Genomic DNA, 20,457 nt, shown 5'->3' with positions numbered 1-20,457 from the left:
AAGTATATTCCGAAGAATTCACAGTGAAATAACATAATATCTGGGATTTGACTTAAAACACTGCTGGAAAAAGAAAGTAGAAGAAATAGATGAAAAGAATAATAAAACAATAATCATTGTTAAAGCTGAGTAGTATTAGGTCCACAAGCATTCATTATACTATTCTACCTCTGGGTATATAGGTTTGAAATTTTCCAAAATAAAAAAAAATTGTAAATGTTATTTAATATTGTTGTTGTTTTGGCTTTAGTTAATTAGGAAAATAAAACCATTAGCAGCTGGTTTTTTTTTTTTTTTTCAGCACTCTCTAGCTAGCTAGAGCAGAAGGCTCATTTCAGATCCCACCTGACTCAGATTTCATCCAGGACAGATCTTTTTGCAAGATGCTGAGATTGATCTAATCTTACCTTTGGTCCTGAACAGGGAAAAACAAGAAAACAAAGGAAAACTGATCATACCCAATGAGAAAACCCCTCTGACAGAGCAGTGAACACTTTGTAACTCCCTATGTGGCCTCAGAAAATGCCACTTTCTCTCTACCCTTAGATTTGGCAATGGGTTCTTAGAAATTACACAAGAAGCATGAGCAACATCAGAAAAAAACAAATTTAAAAAATGATAACAATGAAAAGGACAGTGAGGTAGAGCCAGAGGTCTGGGTTCTACTCCTGATTCAAGATCCTGAGCAAGTACTTTCCATTCCCAGTTTTCATTACACTGTCCACAAAGAAGAGAGAGAATTTCTGAGGCCCTTTCAAGAGTTGTCATTGACCACCCATGTTTAAGTATATTAGAAACATCACCTAGAGCCAGATTATGATACCTTCAGGCACAAAGGCTCAAAGCTAACTCTAATGTTGGAACCAGTCCTTAGATATTGCTAATTCCCTTTCAATCTGTTAAGAACAATTTTCACTGAAACTTTTTAAACTTGTTTATGTTTTTAACTTTCTACATGGTGGAGAGTAAGGAGTTCCATGTGTTGGCTCCTTGATGCATGAAATAGAACTTTACTTGTTAAGGAGCAATTAGAACTAAGGGATCAAGTTAATAGAAGCAAATATTGCTGCCCCTTGGCTGAGGAGCAAGAGTGGGCAGAGTCTGAGACATCCAATGCCAGTCCCTGGGGCAGTGGACTCACCGAGATCTTAGTGAAAATGTAGAGTAACAGGGACAGAATAGAGAGGTAGATCTGGATTCGCTTGCCTCCAAATCGCTTCCTCAGGTACTCTGGCATTGTCACCACCTGCATGGGATGTAAGAGAGGTCAACGCCAGACAGAGTGATGAGAAGATCCAGAGCAAGCAGAGCAGTGGCATCTACCATGGCTTCAGAAGTATGATCAAGGTTAACCCTCATGGATCAGAAAAGTCTGTGAGGTAGCCAGATGGCTCCCATTCTCCAATCCCATCCCAACCCATATGCCCTACCACTGTATGGGTAAGGTATTATCCCAGGACATTGAAGGTGCCAAATAGACACTTTTTTAAATGAACACATGACTGTACATAACCAAGAAAGCAGATCTTTGCCCTAAAGGAGGCAGTAATAGATATATATTCCTATACAGAGTGCCTACTGTGAACAAGACATCATAACAATGGTGGCATCTTTTCAGTTAACCAAACAAAATGACCAGGCTGGGTATGTGCTTCACCTACTCTGCACCCAAGCTTTGCCAAGTATTTTGGCTACAGCCCTGTTCAACTGTTCTCCCAGTTCCTTTCTGCAAATTCTGACTATACTTCTGTCTCATTCTCTTAACCCTGAGCCTGCTGTCTTCTGGGATCACACATATCACCAACAGTTCATGAGCCTCCAGAAGATATAAAGTCTGCCCTATGTTTTTTCTGTATTTCTTTCAGCTCCTAATGTATAGATTTAGTAGGTATTCATTATATCTCACTAAACAGGTGCCACCAAAGCTGTCTTAGGTAAAACGTCAGAGAGATTTAGTCAGGAGACTGAGCATGCATTTGATAGTTGAGTACCAGTTATTGGGAAAATATAGTTCTTTTTTCTCATGCTGCTTCCCTTCCAGGAGCAGGGGCACACAGCTATATGGTATACCATGAGCTCATGGTATACCATGAGCAAATGCATGGCAGTGCCTTGCAAGCGCACACCCAATGTGAAGGAACATGATGATTAAGAGGGCTCTGAATAGAATGAGGTTGTTTAGAGGGCTTCTTAGACAGTCAAGTCATGGCTGAGTGGATTTGTTGAATGCTCCCAAAAGTAGTCAAAAATTTTATAACCTGGAAAAGAAAGCCAAGGCATAGGCATGCTCTGCCATTTATGCCATAAAGCCTCCTCTGCCTTCCAAGAGGATAGAGTTCATATCATATATGCATGTGTATTACACATATGTATTTTTATATATACATATCTATAGATAGATATATAGATGATAGATAGATTCAGTAGGAAATGTATAATAGAGCAGATACTTACCCCAGCCTTAATGTAAATGGGAACAAACACCCAGCCCAAGACAACTACCCAAATCAAGGCCTAAAACAAACAAACAAAAAGGTAGAGTCAAACCCGTAGGATGGTTAGCCCAATCTGCTGTCTGCAGGACCCTCAACTATTACGGGAAAATCACTAAGCATTTTATCTTGGGGCTCTGAGGACAACTCCCTAGGTGACCATCAGAAACTGAAAGAGGCCTTTGCTGCCTGATTGGCCCAAAGGAATGGCAGTTGGGTAACAGTGGAGGGGACCGCAGGGGTCTGCTCACCGATATCATAGCTCTTTTGCCTCTTCTCTTGTTTATAAGGAGTAAAATACCATTTAGAGAACTTTTAAATAATAATAATAATAATAATAATAATAATAATAATAATGGTAATCTGGTTGTAAGAATTTCCAAACCTCCAATATGGCCAAAAGGACACAAGAGGACTTGGATTTTTAAGAAAAGAAAAAAAAACTCTATTGCCATCATATCAGTGGTTTCCTCATGCTACTCTGGTGGAAGGGGAGCAGGACTAGAGCTCCTAAAGCTGTGCCTCTCCTCCATCTGCATTGAAGGATGGCCCTAATTGGTCCCCTAACACTTAGAGCATATGTTGAACTGCCTGACTGCTAAACTTCCTTCCAGCTCCAGAACACAGTGTCTCTGATGTTACTCACATTCCATTCAAAGCCTCCCATGGCAATGCCTGCAGCAGCTCCTGTCCCCGCCAGCCCCACAAAGTGGCCACTCCCAATGTTACTGGCAAAGAGAGATGCTCCAACCTGAAAACACAAAGAAAAAGTCTGTTAAGAATGTTATGTTCCACCAGTACTCAGAGGTAAACCAGAGAAGAGGCATGTCACCTATGAGAAGGATAAGAAAGAACAAAGGCAGGCTAGGAACTTGACTGTGTATCTGTAGGGACCACTGGTTCACAAGGTAGATGTGGGGTGTTGGGTAATAGTGAAGATGAAATGGAAAGTATTGGGAAAGAATCCTCTTTGGGGATTTGGTGTGTATGTATACACACATACGCACTGGGTATCCTCAAATCAGATCATCTGTGGGTCCTCTGTCAGCCCAATGGCCAATAGCGAAGAACACATGGGAAACTCCACAGCCCACCAAGCTTTCCTTATAAGCCTTCCAAGAGACTGTCTGCTCAGAAGCAAGCCCTGTGCCATTCATCTTCGTGTCCTCCATCTGTGTCCTCCAACACTTCTATTTTTTTTTTGGCCTTTTTAATATTTTATTTATCCAAAATTTACTTTTTTTATAAATTTATTTTTTATTGGTGTTCAATTTGCCAACATATAGAATAACACCCAGTGCTCATCCTGTCAAGTGCCCACCTCAGTGCCCATCACCCAGTCACCCCCACCCCTGCCCACCTCCCCTTCACCACCCCTAGCTTGTTTCCCAGAGTTAGGAGTCTTTCATGTTCTGTCCCCTTTCTGATATTTCCCACTCATTTTTTCTCCTTTCCCCTTTATTCTCTTTCACTATTTTTTATATTCCCCAAATGAATGAGACCATATGATGTTTGTCCTTCTCCGATTGACTTATTTCACTCAGCATAATACCCTCCAGTTCCATCCACGTCGAAGCAAATGGTGGGTATTTGTCGTTTCTAATGGCTGAGTAATATTCCATTGTATACATAGACCACATCTTCTTTATCCATTCATCTTTTGATGGACACCGAGGCTCCTTCCACAGTTTGGCTATTGTGGACATTGCTGCTATAAACATCGTCCTCCAACACTTCTGACATAGGACCTTAACCAATACTGGCTGTCAGTAAATGTGGACAGTTTTGATAAAAAGAATCATTTGAAGGAAGTCTCTGGGCCTCAGTCCTCTCACTTATCAGAGAAGGCCAGGGGGTAGAGTCTATAATTTACAAATGATTCCTAACTATTTTTTTTGATTCCTAACTATTAAACTCTATAATCCCATGTGCCCCCAAGTAACATGAGATGCTACTAATAATAACTCTCTGAGTCAATATAGTATTTTTATTTTAAATTTTTACAAAGGTCTCCTGGACTCCATGGACACATGCACAAAACACTGCATTTTTCAAGGATACGTGTATGTCTAAATACATAGTTTAGAAGACAGATTGGAAGGATATATATTAAAAACCCAAGACTGGAAGCCTGGAAGGAAAAAGGAGAATGAGACTGTGATTGGGAGATGAAGGAGAAAACATCAGCTAAAACAAGTGAGGGATCTTTCACTAACCAATCACAATACTGTGCCATCAACGCAATTGCATATGAAATCCAAGAGAACTCTAGAAAGTTTTAGAGTCCTTCTGTCCCAGGAGGAGAAGCATAGCACTAATTGATAAGTACCAAACTAGTATAATTATCCTCATTCTTGCTGAACAATGGAGGAAGGCTGGTAGTTATTTGTCTAATATCCCTAAGATTGAACAAATCTGGAACAAAACACAGAATGTTATTTCCCAAAAGCTAGATTACTCCAAGAAACTATCTTAGCTATATCATCCCCTACCCCCAATATAAGGCAATGGTTGCTTAGTACCAAATAGTTAAGACAGAGAAGAAGGAGTTTCCTAAAGGCCAGGCCAGAAGGTCTCTGGAATGGTGAGATAATGGTAAAAGTAGCTCATTCATTCACTCACTCAATAAATATTAAATTTATTTAATATTTATTACCTCAAAGTATCAAGCACTATTCTAGACCTTGAGGATTCCACTGTGAATAGCACAGACAAAATCCCTATGTTCCAGAAGCTTATATCCTAACAGGGGAAACATAAATAAATTTTTTAAAAAGAGAGATCATAGAATGGCAAGTGCTGTGAAGAGAATAGAGAGAGTGTGTGATAGAATGACTAGTCCCAATTGGAGAGTCAGGAAAGGTCTCTCCATGCAGATGACCTCTAAGTTAAGATTGAAGCAATAAAGGAAGTCCACTATGCCAAAATCAGAAGGAAAGTAGTCATAGTTGAGAAGCAAAAAGGCGGCCAGAGTGGCTGGAGTGTGGTAGGAAAGGAGAGTTGTGTTGTGAGATGAGGCTGAGAAGTTAAGCAGGCATACATCATGTAGGTCCTAGCAGGCAAGAATAAGAGGTTTGGATTTTATTCAATGTGAGATGTCACTGAATGGGTTTGTTTTTGGGGTTGGCTTTTCTTGTGTGTTGCGGGGGGGTGGACAGCAGGAGAGAGAGAGAATCTCAAGCAGGCTCCACACCCAGAGTGTGAGCCCGACACGGGGCTTGATCTCATGATTCTGAGATCATGACCTGAGCCAAAATCAAGAGCAGATGCTCAACCAACTGAGCCATCTGGGTGCCCCTCCACTACAGAGTTTTAATTAGTGGAGGGGCAGGACTTAATTTGCTTTTAAAGATTGTTCTCCTGACAGAACATGAGAGACTCCTAACTCTGGAAAACAAATAAGGGGTAATGGAAGGGGAGGTGGGCGGGGGGATGCGGTGACTGGGTGACAGGCACTGAGGGGGGCACTTGACAGGATGAGCACTGGGTGTTATACTATATTTTGGCAAATCAAACTCCAATAAAAAAAATACAAAAAAAACTCATCAGTTCAAAATAAATAAATAAATAAATATTGTTCTCAAGCATGTGGAGAATATAGTGCTGGGAGCAAGGGAGAAAACAGAGAAACTGGGAAGCTATTGCTGTATCAGTGTGAGAGGACAGTGGCTTGGTCTCTGGTAGGAGAAGTCAAGACAAAGGCAAGTGTAGAGATTGGAGTGTGTTTCAGAAATGAAGTTGATAGGAGTCCTGAATCCAGGAGTTACCTTTGATGGATCAGATGTGGGAAATTAGGGAAAGAGTAATCAAGGGTAACTCCTAGATTCAAGACTTGAATAGGTGGATGTCATTTATTAAGAAGAAGAAAACGAATCCGTAGATGAATGGATAAAGAAGATACGGTAATATATACACAATAGAATATTACTCAGACATTTAAAAAAATGAAATCTTGCCATTTGCAACAACTTGAATGGACCTAGAGAGTATAATACCAAGTAAAATAAGTCAAAGAAAGATAAATATCATATGATTTCATTCATATGTGGAATTTAAGAAACCAAACAAAAAAAGAAAAAAGATACAAACAAAAAAACCAGACTCTTAAATACAGAGAACAAATTGGTGATTGCCAGAGGGGAGGTTGCAGGGGATCGGTGAAATAGATGAAAGGGATTAAAAGTACATTTATCTTGATGAGAACTGAGAATTGTATTGAATTGTTGTATCATTATATTATACACCTCAAATTAATATAACACTGTATGTTAATCATATAGGATTTTAAAAAGAAGAAGGGGAAATTCAGAGGAAAGCAGATTCATCAGAGATATTCACCTCTTTTCCTCAAAGCTTGGTGGGTATAACAGTCCACTTTTAATCAGAACTCCCTTCTGCATGTAGCCTGCCTGTCCTGGCCCATTATCTTTTCATTTATCATCTCCCACTTCATAAATTATTAAGCCTAATGTTGTACTATTAAGGGCATAATTACCAGTAATGATTAACTGCATCAGATTAACCTTAAGTTCAAGAAGTCCTCTCTAACATCCCCCCAAATGGGAGCATTGGACTTTAAGCAGTTGCAGGCTTTCCTGAGGTACCCCTTCACCATCTGATGGAATGGGGGCCAGGAGAGCTTTAGGGGTACCACATGTCCTGCTCAGATTCAGTTAATTTCTGTCATGGTTACTACTGTTCTCTCAGTCTCTTACCTTGCCTCTTTCTAGACTTCCTCCCTTTACCCCAAGGCCTTTATTCAACCATTTACCAAAACTCTGACTCTGCCTTCACAATGTTAAAGGCATCTAGCACTTATACTGCCCTTTATACAAGCTGTAATTATCTCTCATCAGGTTTCTAGATGATCTCCAGTCCCACCTACACACAACTCTGATCAAGCCACTTTCCTTTTTTTTTTTTAATTTTTATCTATTTATGATAGTCACAGAGAGAGAAAGAGAGAGGGGCAGAGACACAGGCAGAGGGAGAAGCAGGCTCCATGCACCGGGAGCCCGATGTGGGATTCGATCCCGGGTCTCCAGGATCGCGCCCTGGGCCAAAGGCAGGCGCCAAACCGCTGCGCCACCCAGGGATCCCCTCAAGCCACTTTCCTATTCAGAGACCTTCCTCTAACCTCCAAATGGTCTTGTCAAGCAATCTTCCTGGACTCCAGGTTTAAAGATGTAGTCCTAGGAATTCAACAATATTTCAAATTAAAGTCCCCTCCAGTGAGAATTATGAAATTAAAAACTAAACATTATATGGTCTCATTCATTTGGGGAATATAAAAAATAGTGAAAGGGAATATAAGGGAAGGGAGAAGAAATGTGTGGGAAACATCAGAAAGGGAGACAGAACATAAAGACTCCTAACTCTGGGAAACGAACTAGGGGTGGTGGAAGGGGAGGAGGGCGGGGGTGGGGGGGGAATGGGTGACGGGCACTGAGGGGGGCACTTGACAGGATGAGCACTGGGTGTTATTCTGTATGTTGGTAAATTGAACACCAATAAAAAAATTAATTTATTAAAAAAAAAGAAAGAAACTAACTAGAAAAAAATAGTGAAAGGGAATAAAGGGGAAAGGAGAAAAAATGTGTGGGAAATATCAGAAAGGGAGACAGAACATGAGAGACTCTTAACTCGGAAACGAACAACGGGTGGTGGAAAGGGAGGTGGGCAGGGGGTGAGGGTGACTGGGTTACGGGCACTGAGGGGGGCACTTGATGGGATGAGCACTGGGTGTTATGCTATATGTTGGCAAATTGAACTCCAATTAAAAAATATATGTAAAAAAACTAGAATTTAAATACTTTCTTGATTTCTTACTATCTGGATGGTCATAATATCAGTGAACTTAAATCTTCTCTCATGACAGGGTTTTTCAGGAGTCAAATGAAATTATGAATCAGTAGTGACTGACATTTAGTTGGCCCTCAATCAGAGTCCTCACTCTCCCACGAGAGGACAAAGACAATTCACAAGAGCTACAATGGACACTCTTATAGACTGAATTGTGTTCCCCAAAAATTCATGTGTTGTAGTCCTAACTTTCTAATGTGACTTTATTTGGAGACAGGGTATTTAGGGAGGTAATTAAGGTTAAATTAGGTCATAAGGGTGGAGCCCTAATATGATAGGACTGCTCCTTATAAGAAGAGGAAGAGACATCGTGTCTCTCTCTCTCTCTCTCTCTTTCTCTTTCTCTCCTTCCCTCCCTCCCTTCTTCCCTCTCTTCTTCTCATTCTCTACTCAGAAAAGAGGCCATGTTAATGGACAGACAGAAGGCACCCACTTACAAGCCAAAAAAGGAAGTCTCACCAAAAACCAACCTTGACAGCACTTTGATCTTGAGCTTCCAGCCTCCAGAAACGTGGAAAAATAAAGTTCTCTTGTTTAAACCTCCCAGTCTATGGTATTTTGTTATGGCAGCCCAAGCAGGCTAACAACAAATACCACTGCTGTGTCACTTCCACTCCCCTGCCAGGTTTTCACCCTTCCTCTCACTGAAGCTCGTTAACAATGCTTTCATCACTCTTATCCCACTCTCTGTCTACTCCTCACCCACATTCATGCTCAGGTAGGAATCTTGCCCCATCCAGGGATTGACCCTGTGACATGAATAATCATGTCCTTCTCTGTAATTTCTACCCACATTCCCTCTGACTTCAGGATTTTAGATTTCATCTAAAATTTCCCCAGCTTGACCTTGCTTCCAACTAACTTCTTTCCATGCCTTTCTCATCCCTTGATGGGGTTCAGGAAGCTATTCCAAGTATTTAGATGTCTTTACTGTACCTGTGCAAGATGAGCTGGATCTGACCATACCCAACAGGTTTTATAGCATGGTAATTGGAAATAACAAAATATGATATCAAAAATGGCAAAAAGACTATTTTCCTTTGAGTTTTGGGAAATTCATAATCCTATTTTACTGTCTAAACTTCCTACCCTAGAAATTTGGCAGGAGGAGAAATATATGAAGAAATTATAGAATCATAAGTCTTCCAGAGTTGTCTGGACCCACAAATGCCACAGTTTGACTCCCCTCTGCAACACCTCCAAGTGATAGTCAGTTTCTGGATGTGTGTCTCTAGTGACAGAGAACTCCCTACCTTCAAAGGTAGCTGAATCCACAGCGGAACAATTCTAATGGTTAAAAAGTTCTTCACCTTGAGCTGAAATCTACCCATCTCCCTACTTCTGCCTTCTGAAGTGATACAAAACAAGTCAAGTCTCTCTCCCACAAGCTAGCCCTTCCAATGTCTAAGGAAATGGGGCTGTTCCCACTCTCAAATCTTCTCTAAGGCTAAGCTTCCTCTTCTTATATGTCTACTCCTCACTGGCCATGGACTTGAATCTCACCAGAAATTATAGGCCTTCAAGGCTGTCTGCATTCAAGTTCCCTCATCCTTCTCCATCCCCAGTAGCCTCCCCATACCTTTTTGCATCCCTTATAATCCAGCTAAATTATACTGACTCAGTTTCCTAAATATGCTCTGGGCTTTCTTACCTTCTGTTTTTATTTATGCCATTTCCCTCTGCTTAAACTTCCTCTCCATCAAACTCTGATGCCTCCAAAACACTAACTCATTCTTCAAAAGGAATCCCAGTCCCATCTCTCCACTGACATCATTCAGAGCTGATCTCTTTTTTCCTATAATCTCTTACTTCCATTCCTCACTGTTGCACTTTCCTGGGGCATGGCACTGCTTCTGCACAAGTGTTGTCTCCCAAGGGGGAACCCTCTTGCACTGTTAGTGGGAATGTGAACTGGTACAGCCACTCTGGAAAACTATGTGGAGGTTCCTCAAAGAGTTGAAAATAGAACTACCCTATGACCCAGCAATTGCACTCCTGGGGACTTACCCCAAAGATACAGATGCAGTGAAATGCCAGGACACCTGCACCCCGATGTTTATAGCAGCAATGGCCACGATAGCCAAACTGTGGAAGGAGCCTCGGTGTCCATCGAAAGATGAATGGATAAAGAAGATGTGGCCTATGTATACAATGGAATATTCCTCAGCCATTAGAAATTACAAATACCCACCATTTGCTTCGACGTGGATGGAACTGGAGGGTATTATGCTGAGTGAAATAAGTCAATCGGAGAAGGACAAACATCATATGGTCTCATTCATTTGGGGAATATAAAAAATAGTGAAAGGGAATAAAGGGGAAAGGAGGTATGAAAATGTCATTGAGTGCTACCTAAAAATCACATTTTGCGTGACGGGAAAAATAAAATAGGAAATATATGAGACAATGTATTTACTTGCCAACATCCAGTCATCTGATGTTAGAACTGGAATTACCTTGGAAATAATTAAGGTCAACCTTGTTATTTTCAAGTGAAAACAAAATTATAGCCCAAGGAAGAAAGTGATTCAAGTTTACATATTAATGCTATCTTTACTTCCACACCTTTAGGAAAGTAAGATAGTATGTGTACACTCCAAATAACTAACCCAAGAGTCAAGAATTGCTTAAGGCAATGGACAACAGCTGTGTATGTCTTTCTAGCTACACCATCAGAAGCAGCCAATGGATTTGCAAAAAAGTATCCCGTATCAATTATCATGCTTGGAAGCATAATTAAGTGGTATGGATCCCACTTTCTTCCTTTTCTTTTTTTTCTTTTTTATTTATTTATGATAGGCACACAGTGAGAGAGAGAGGCAGAGACACAGGCAGAGGGAGAAGCAGGCTCCATGCACCGGAAGCCTGATGTGGGATTCGATCCCGGGTCTCCAGGATCGCGCCCTGGGCCAAAGGCAGGCGCCAAACCGCTGTGCCACCCAGGGATCCCCTCTTCTTTTTCTTCTAAGCACACTGGAGACTTGCAACCTGGTTCTAATCTTGATTCTGTCAGAACAAAGTATATGACTTTGAGCCAGTCACTTCCCTGCCTTGACTTCCGTTTCTTCCACTATAAACTGAGAATAAGAATCCTTAGCTTACCTCACAAGGGGATTCTCAGGCTTAAATGAGGTGATAAATACGAGACACCTTTAAGAAAGTTTTGCCCCAATACAAGGGAAGTGGCAGGTAAGGACAAAATTAAAAAGAGAGAGAAAGAAAGCTTTGTCCCCCAAAGGCATGCTATTCTTAATACTTATGATGCTTTTATACAGCCCACGTGTTTATGGAGTGCCTTGAATTTCCTGAAAAAGACAGAGTGGCCATTTTTCCTTAGAGGGAGCAAGATCTTCATAGTTCAAACAGAAAATAAACTCAGTTAATTTCAGGAAACTATTTTCTTTATTAATGGACCAAACTGTCCAGAGCTCTGGAGACGCTTTTCACTCCCATCTTCTATCCTCCCTTAAAGGAATGATACAAGAATATCCCAGAGCATCCTCTCCACCCTTTCTCTGGGCTATGCTAGATGCTTCCCTTGAGATATCCTCAGACAATGGTTCTCATAGTATAGCATGTATCAGAATCTAATGCTAAAATACAGAACACCCAGTTAAATCTGAACTTCAGATAAACAAATTCAGTTTTAATAAAATTATGTTCAAATATTGCATGAGACATATTATACTAAAAAAATATTCATTGTTTCTCTGAACCTCAGATTTAATTATCCTTCCTTTATTTTTATTTGTTAAATCTGGCAACTCTAAGTACAATCGCCTGGAAAATTTGTTAAATCACAGATGGTTGAGCCCTATTCCTTCATTTTTCTAATTCAGTGGGTCTGGGCTGAGGCTGAAAATTTTGCCTTTCTAACTAGAGCCCAGATCTTGCTGATGCTGCTGGTATGGGAACTACACTTTGAGAGACCCATCCTGGGAGAATAAAAAAGAGAGACAATTGTGGACATTGCTGCTAGAAACATCGGGGTGCAGGTGTCCCTGCGGGAAGGAGCCTCGGTGTCCATCGAAAGATGAATGGATAAAGAAGATGTGGTTTATGTATACAATGGAATATCCCTCAGCCATTAGAAACGACAAATACCCACCATTTGCTTTAACATGGATGGAACTGGAGGGTATTATGCTGAATGAAGTAAGTCAATTGGAGAAGGACAAACAGTGTATGTTCTCATTCATTTGGGGAATATAAATAATAGTGAAAGGGAATATAAGGGAAGAGAGAAGAAATGTGTGGGAAATATCAGAAAGGGAGACAGAACATAAAGACTCCTAACTCTGAGAAACGAACTAGGGGTGGTGGAAGGGGAGGAGGGCAGGGGGTGGGGGTGAGTGGGTGACGGGCGCTGAGGGGGGACACTTGACGGGATGAGCACTGGGTGTTATTTTGTATGTTGGTAAATTGAACACCAATAAAAAATTAATTTATTAAAAAAAAGAGAGAGAGACAGATGACTAACTTTTACAGTGCCCCCTCTATGCCAAGTGTGGGGCCAGGCACTTCACTCACTTTTTTTTAAGATTATTTTTTAATTTATTTATTTGTGAGAGACAGTGCACGAGCACAACAGGCAAGGCAGGTACAGGGAGGGAGAAAGAGAAGCAGACTTCCCACTGAACAGGGAGCCCAACACAGGGCTTGATCCCAGGATCCTGGTATCATGTCCTGAGCCAGAGGCAGACACTTAACTGACTGAGCCACCCAAGTGCCCTTGTACTTCATTCACTTTATTTTACATCATTCTCACTATAGTCTGTGAGATAAGGATTATTCTCATCTTCATTTTACAGAGGAGAAGACTGAAGAACAGAGCAGTGATTTGCTCAGGGTCCCATAGTCAAACATGACCAACATCCAAGGGACAGAAGGGGAGGCCATAGCACCACTCTAACTTTCCTCCTTCTTCCCCAGACATTTCCTTCTGAACATCTCTGAAGGGGCACAGTCGGGTCAGATTCCCATACTTATCTCACTGTAAATTTAGGAATAGCATGTGTACATCTGCATCATGCTTGTATTTCAGATTCTTTCCTCATCCTCTGGGGAACTGGTCTTTAATCTGAATTAGGATTTTGATTCCATTATGTCTTTTCATAGGAGAGGCTTGGAAAGATTTAACCTTTGACTCTTGCTATCTCTTAAGGATCACAATTCCTAGACTGGAACAGAAGAGAAGGTGGGGCTCATATATTCAGACCATTTTATTTCTGAGATTCTGGTAAATATTTAGACATAGGCTTTGCTCCAGAGCCATCATAATCTCTGTTTACTTTACGTTGGCTTACGTCCTCCATGAACAATGGTGGCCTTTCAGTCATTATCTTCACAAATCTCTCTCCTTTCCCTAAGAACCAAAAGGGCAGGAAATCAGGAAACTACTGCCAAAGCTGGCATTTTCCCACAGGTTGTTGGCACAAAAGATAGGTAAGGTCTTCTGTTGGCATTTATAGGTCAAGGAGGCTAGAAACCAACCCTCTCACCAATTCAGATAGGCTCATTCTTGCAACCATCACTAACTTGTGGGTCCCTCACTCAAAGGGTCTGATTGATAAGCGTTGTCTCCCCTATACTGGCCTCCTCTCAGTTCCTCAACTATCCCAAGATCCTTCCCACTTCAAGTCTTTGACCATTCTGTTCCTTCTGCTTGAATTGCTCTCCCTTCAATCTTTATAAGGCTGCCACCTTCTGATCCTTCATGACTCAGCCTAAATGCTTAATCTTTGGAAAGGCCTTTCCTGATCCTCTTATGTAGGTTAAAAAGGACCCCTTTCCTTTCCTCACACTCTGGACTCAAATATACTTCCTTCTGAACACTTACCATTATTTGTAATCTTGGATATATTTTGTAAGAATATGTGTCACACACACACACACACACACACACACCAGCACCTAACACAGAATGTGGCACATAGTAGGTAATCAACATATAAATATAGAATGAAAGAATAGTAATGCATAAATGGACAAGTAATTGAATTCACAGTTTAAGAAGGAATATCTGAAGATGAGGTACAATAATAACGATGGTAATGGGGGCACCTATCTGGCTCAGTCTCTAGAGTGTGCAGCCCTTGATCTCAGGGTCATGAGTTTGATACCCATATTGGGTGTCGAGATTACTTTTTAAAAATGATGATAATAATATTAAGAATAGGCAAAATAGGGATCCCTGAGTGGCTCGGCAGTTTGGTGCCTGCCTTTGGCCCAGGGCGCAATCCTGGAGTCCCGGGATCAAGTCCCATGTTGGGCTCCCTGCATGGAGACTGCTTCTCCCTCCTCCTGTGTCTCTGCCCCTCTCTCTCTCTATGTCTAAAATAAATAAATAAATAAATAAATAAATAAATAAATAAACCTTAAAAAAAAAAGAATAGCCAACTTGAGTAATACTAATTATATACTACTGTGGAAGATTTACATATTAAATCTGAATTTAAAACTGAATCCTCTACAATCAACAAAACTATAAGACAACCTACAGAATGGGAGGAGATATTTGCAAATGACATATCAGATAAAGGGCTAGTTTCCAAGATCTATAAAGAACTTATTAAACTCAACACCAAAGAAACAAACAATCCAATCATGAAATGGGCAAAAGACATGAAGAGAAATCTCACAGAGGAAGACATAGACATGGCCAACATGCATATGAGAAAATGTTCTGCATCACTTGCCATCAGGGAAATACAAATCAAAACTACAATGAGATACCACCTCACACCAGTGAGAATGGGGAAAATTAACAAGGCAGGAAACAACAAATGTTGGAGAGGATGCGGAGAAAAGGGAACCCTCCTGCACTGTTGGTGGGAATGTGAACTGGTGCAGCCACTCTGGAAAACTGTGTGGAGGTTCCTCAAAGAGTTAAAAATAGACCTGCCCTATGACCCAGCAATTGCACTGTTGGGGATTTACCCCAAAGATTCAGATGCAATGAAACACCAGGACACCTGCACCCCGATGTTTCTAGCAGCAATGTCCACAATAGCCAAACTGTGGAAGGAGCCTCGGTGTCCATCGAAAGATGAATGGATAAAGAAGATGTGGTCTGTGTATACAATGGAATATCCCTCAGCCATTAGAAACAACAAATACCCACCATTTGCTTCAACGTGGATGGAACTGGAGGGTACTATGCTGAGTGAAGTAAGTCAATCGGAGAAGGACAAACAGTGTATGTTCTCATTCATTTGGGGAATATAAATAATAGTGAAAGGAAATATAAGGGAGGGGAGAAGAAATGTGTGGGAAATATCAGAAAGGGAGACAGAACATAAAGACTCCTAACTCTGGGAAACGAACTAGGGGTGGTGGAAGGGGAGGAGGCTAGGGGTGTTGGAAGGGGAGGAGGGCGGGGGGTGGGAGTGAATGGGTGACGGGCACTGGGGGTTATTCTGTATGTTAGTAAATTGAACACCAATAAAAAAAAAAACTGGAAAAAAAAAAAAGGAAGGGGAGGAGGGTGGGGGGTGGGGGTGAATGGGTGACGGTCACTGAGGGGGACACTTGACGGGATGAGCACTGGGTGTTATTCTGTATGTTGGCAAAGTGAACACCAATAAAAAATAAATTTATTATTAAAAAAAAAGAAATGACAAATACCCACCATTTGCTTCAACGTGGATGGAACTGGAGGGTATTATGCTGAGTGAAGTAAGTCAAGTGGAGAAGGACAGACATTATATGTTCTCATTCATTTGGGGAATATAAATAATAGTGAAAGAGAATATAAGGAAAGGGAGAAGAAATGTGTGGGAAATATCAGAAAGGGAGACAGAACATAAAGACTCCTAACTCTGGGAAACGAACTAGGGGTGGTGGAAGGGGAGGAGGGCGGAGGGTGGGGGTGAATGGGCGATGGGCACTGGGGGGGGGCACTTGACAGGAGGAGCACTGGGTGTTATTCTGTATGTTGGTAAATTGAACACCAATAAAAATAAATGTATTAAAAAAAGAACACCAATAAAAAATAAATTTAAAAAAACTGAATCCTCAAAACATTCTATAAGATAGATGCTATGTTCTCTACTTTTAAGTTGAGGAAACTGAAACACAGAGAGGTTAAGTAACTCACTCAAGGCTACAAAGCTAGGAATAGGGGAGTTCAAAACTAAGCAGCCTGGTTCCAGAGACCGTGGTCTTAGCCCCAATTCTAAGTAATCCCCCTAATATAAAATTTACCCAAAGAGAAACATATAGCTCTAGATGATCTAAAATGTGCCATGCCAATGGTAGAAAGGGAAAGCCCAGTTACATTTCTAACACAAATATTCCAAAGTCTTCATCTTAGCCAATAGTTTCGGCATTCTCCTGACTTCAAACAACTAGAAATGTTGATTATAATTTATTTTTTCCTTTCTCTGTCTGGGAAAGTGCTAATATATTAGAAAATAGGAAGGTATCCAGAGAGAAAGAAGAAACCGGGAGTTTATGCACCAACAAGGTGACAGGAAATTGGCTAAGAACTGATGCCTGAGAACACAAAGAATACGTGGGGTGGTGAGTGGCTGTGTCTTAATCGAGGAACTCCTCAGAGGAGATTAAGCCATAAAGAGTGGCAGGGAAATGGCCCCACCAAAAAGAGAGAGAGGAAAAAGGACAAGGGGGAGAAAGTGAGGAAAGAAAGAGAAGAAAGAGAGGAAGGATGAGGTGGCAGTAGAGGAATAAGAAAATGAGAAGAAGAGCAAGAACAGGCCATTCAAAACAAGGCAGCAACTGCCACGTTAAGCTCTCACTACAAAAGAGATACATATGTATGGGAACAGCCAAGTTTTGCAAAATCTTAACTCAACCTGAGAAAAACCAAATGTTTGAGATAGTAAGGAAGCATAGTAATACCAGACTTTTCCAAGGAATCCAATGAGGGCTGAAATCAGGCACTCTGATTGCAGCCAGTTTGCTTTTCCAGTTTTACTAACACAAGCCTTAAAAAAAAATCTGAAGAAAAAAAATGTTCTCTGTACACAGACAGAAATGTGGAGCACTGCTGGAGAAGGCTTTGACCTGGACCCGGCACTCTCCTAACCTCCTAAATTCTTACCACTGCCTACACTCTACTGTAGCCAGTCCTCCAGAGAGCAGAATGCAGGCTGCTGCATGCAATGCATGCTGCATGCTGTCTGTTAGGTAGACATCCACAAGGGGATCCAGCATGAGTATCTAAAGACATGTCCCTCTCCTCCCTCCTATTTCTTTAATTCAGCACGTATTTCTCAAATGCACACTAACACAAGGTCCTGGACTAAATATTAGAAGAAAAAAAAAGATTAAGAAAAACATAGGCTCAGCCCTGGGATAAACAAAAGCACACATAGCTACATGCAAGTAGAAAATCATCGGAACAGGAAGAAAGAATCAACTGGACTTGGTTGTCATTTCTACCCAGGCTTATGAAGGTCAAGTACTTGTCTGTCTTTGGTCTCCCATCTTCCTGAACTTTGCCCCCTTGGTGAGCTCTCTGCCTCTCCTGTGTCCATTTGCCTAGTTCATGTTCTTTCTCTCTCATTCATGAGTTCCCATCTAGGCCTAAGGCCTGTCAGACTTTTCTAAGACCACCCCAGTAGCATCCTAAGTAGATGAACTTTGATTTGGTCATTAATATTCAAAGACTTAAATATCAAATCAGATATATTTTACTCAAGAAAGTTTAATAAAGGGTAGCCCAAAAAAAAAAAAAAAAAAAAAGGGCAGCCCAGGTGGCTCAGCGGTTTAGCGCCGCCTTCGGCCCAGAGTGTGATCCTGGAGACCTGGGATGGAGTCCCATGTCAAGCTCCCTGCATGGAGCCTGCTTCTCCCTCTGCCTGTGTCTCTGCCTCTCTCTCTCTCTCTCTCTCTCTCTCTCGAATAAATAAAATCTTTTTTTAAAAAAAGAAAGTTTAGGGATCCCTGGGTGGCGCAGCGGTTTGGCGCCTGCCTTTGGCCCAGGGCGCGATCCTGGAGACCCGGGATCGAATCCCACATCAGGCTCCCGGTGCATGGAGCCTGCTTCTCCCTCTGCCTATGTCTCTGCCTCTCTCTCTCTCTCTCTCTCTCTGTGACTATCATAAATAAATAAAAATTAAAAAAAAAAATTTAAAAAAAAAAAAAAAAAGAAAGTTTAGTAAGTATAAAAAGCTATTTTCTTTCCTCAAGGAAAAGTTTCATCAGAGTCTCTGGTTAACCCTAAAGGAAAGAATTCCTTGCTTTTCAGATAAACCTTTAGAGTATACTTATTGATCTCACAAATTTCCATCCCAAAGGATAAGAAGAAAGGAACCTGAATAACAAGAAAGACATAAAAAGCTATAGCTCTGTAATTATCTTGTATGAATTTGAGCAACCCATGGGGTTAATCTTTTTTCTTTCTGGACCACTCAGATAGGATACGATGATAGTCCTTTAAAAGTTTTCAGTTGAGTGGATGGAACTGGAGGGTATTATGCTGAGTGAAATGAGTCAATCGGAGAAGGACAAACATTATATGGTCTCATTCATTTGGGGAATATAAATAATAGTGAAAGGGAATATAAGGGAAGGGAGAAGAAATGTGTGGGAAATAATCAGAAAGGGAGACAGAACATAAAGACTCCTAACTCTGGGAGACAAACTCGGGGTGGTGGAAGGGGAGGAGGGCGGGCGGTGGGGGTGAATGGGTGATGGGCACTGGTGGGGGGCACTTGACTGGATGAGCACTGGGTGTTATTCTGTATGTTGGCAAATTGAACACCAATAAAAAATAAATTTAAAAAAATAAAAATAAATAAAAGTTTTCAGTTGAAAAAAAGAAAAGCAAGAGCTAAGCCTGAAAATTTATTTTTTTTAAGCCTGAAAATTTACTGTGCATATGTCCTCACTATAATCTCAAGTAAGTACTATTGTTGCCATTACAGAGATAATAAATGTAAGACACAGAGATGCTTAGTAACTCACACAGGGTCACACAGCTATTAAGGGCAGAGGCTGGATTTAAACACTAGCAGCCTGACTCCAGAGCCTAGGCCTGAACAAAGGGTCAAAAACTAGGGCCTATAGACCAAATCTAGCCTTCTGCCTCTTTTTGTAAAAAAAAAAAAAAAAAACTATTAAGGGACACCTGGGTGGCTCAGCGGTTGAGCATCCGCCTTTGGCTCAGGGCGTGATCCTGGGTTTAGGATCGAGCCCCTCATCGAGCTCCTTACTGGGAGCCTACTTCTCCCTCTGTCTGTGTCTCTGCCTCTCTCTCTCTATGTCTATCATGAATAAAAGAAATTTTTTAAGTTCTATTAGAACACAGTCATGCCCATCCATTTATATATATTGCCCATGGCTAATTTCATGCTACAATAGCAGAGTTGAATAGTTGTGACAGAGACCATATATCCTACAAAGCCAAAATATTTACTATTTGGCCCATTACAGAGAAAATTTGTCAACCCTTGCCCTAAGTCACTAAGATATACTCCTCTGGGAAACGAACTAGGGGTGGTGGAAAGGGAGGAAGGCGGGGGGTTGGGGAGAATGGGTGATGGGCACTGAGGGGGGCACTTGACGGGATGAGCACTGGGTGTTATTCTGTATGTTGGTAAATTGAACACCAATAAAAAATCAATTTATTTTAAAAAAAAGAAAAAATAATAATAATAAAAGAAGGAAAGGAACTGTTTATTGACAGACCCACAGCCATTCAATTTTCAAGATCCTCTTTGGCAATAGACTGAATAGTATGCCCAAACCCATTCTTGTTTCCTCCTCTGTGGTGTGGACTCTTAAAATTTTAGTACTGGAGGAGCCTTTGAGATGCTCAATCTGACTATCCCCCATCACAGAGAAGACTGACTCAGAGAAGTTAATGATTTGCCCAATGTCACAAGGCTGGGACAAGCCAAGTCCTTTGGTTCCTTGTGAGGTTCCCACTCCCTCTGGAATGCTTATCTTTGGATTGAAGGGGTTTGTCAAAGGGTTTATTCAACCCCATTATATCCCACCACTCTCTTGGAGCTGACTCTGGTAAATGTAACCAAATCCTCTTCCAAAACAAGAATTCACCACTGGGCTGTGTATCTGTGGCCCAGCCTCTCTGAATAATTTCTGCTACCACTAGACAAGGAGTAGGGAATTTGCC

At 41.2% G+C, this 20,457-nt stretch overlaps 1 protein-coding gene across 1 annotated transcript in view; it reads right to left on the bottom strand.

The window, feature by feature from the left end:
• SLC5A1 (solute carrier family 5 member 1) overlaps positions 1-20,457 on the bottom strand; it is a 74,320-nt gene that overhangs the window by 41,873 nt on the left and 11,990 nt on the right. The window contains exons 3-5 of the mRNA XM_077874442.1: positions 3,139-3,243; positions 2,455-2,514; positions 1,142-1,246 (exon numbers count right to left, since the gene is read on the bottom strand). Coding sequence (XP_077730568.1) covers positions 1,142-1,246; positions 2,455-2,514; positions 3,139-3,243 — 270 coding nt within the window. The remainder of the gene's footprint in view (positions 1-1,141; positions 1,247-2,454; positions 2,515-3,138; positions 3,244-20,457) is intronic.

This window comes from Canis aureus, chromosome 27 (assembly GCF_053574225.1).
Source record: "Canis aureus isolate CA01 chromosome 27, VMU_Caureus_v.1.0, whole genome shotgun sequence".
NCBI classification, from domain to species: domain Eukaryota; kingdom Metazoa; phylum Chordata; class Mammalia; order Carnivora; family Canidae; genus Canis; species Canis aureus.
This window is presented reverse-complemented; position numbering and strand designations above follow the sequence as displayed.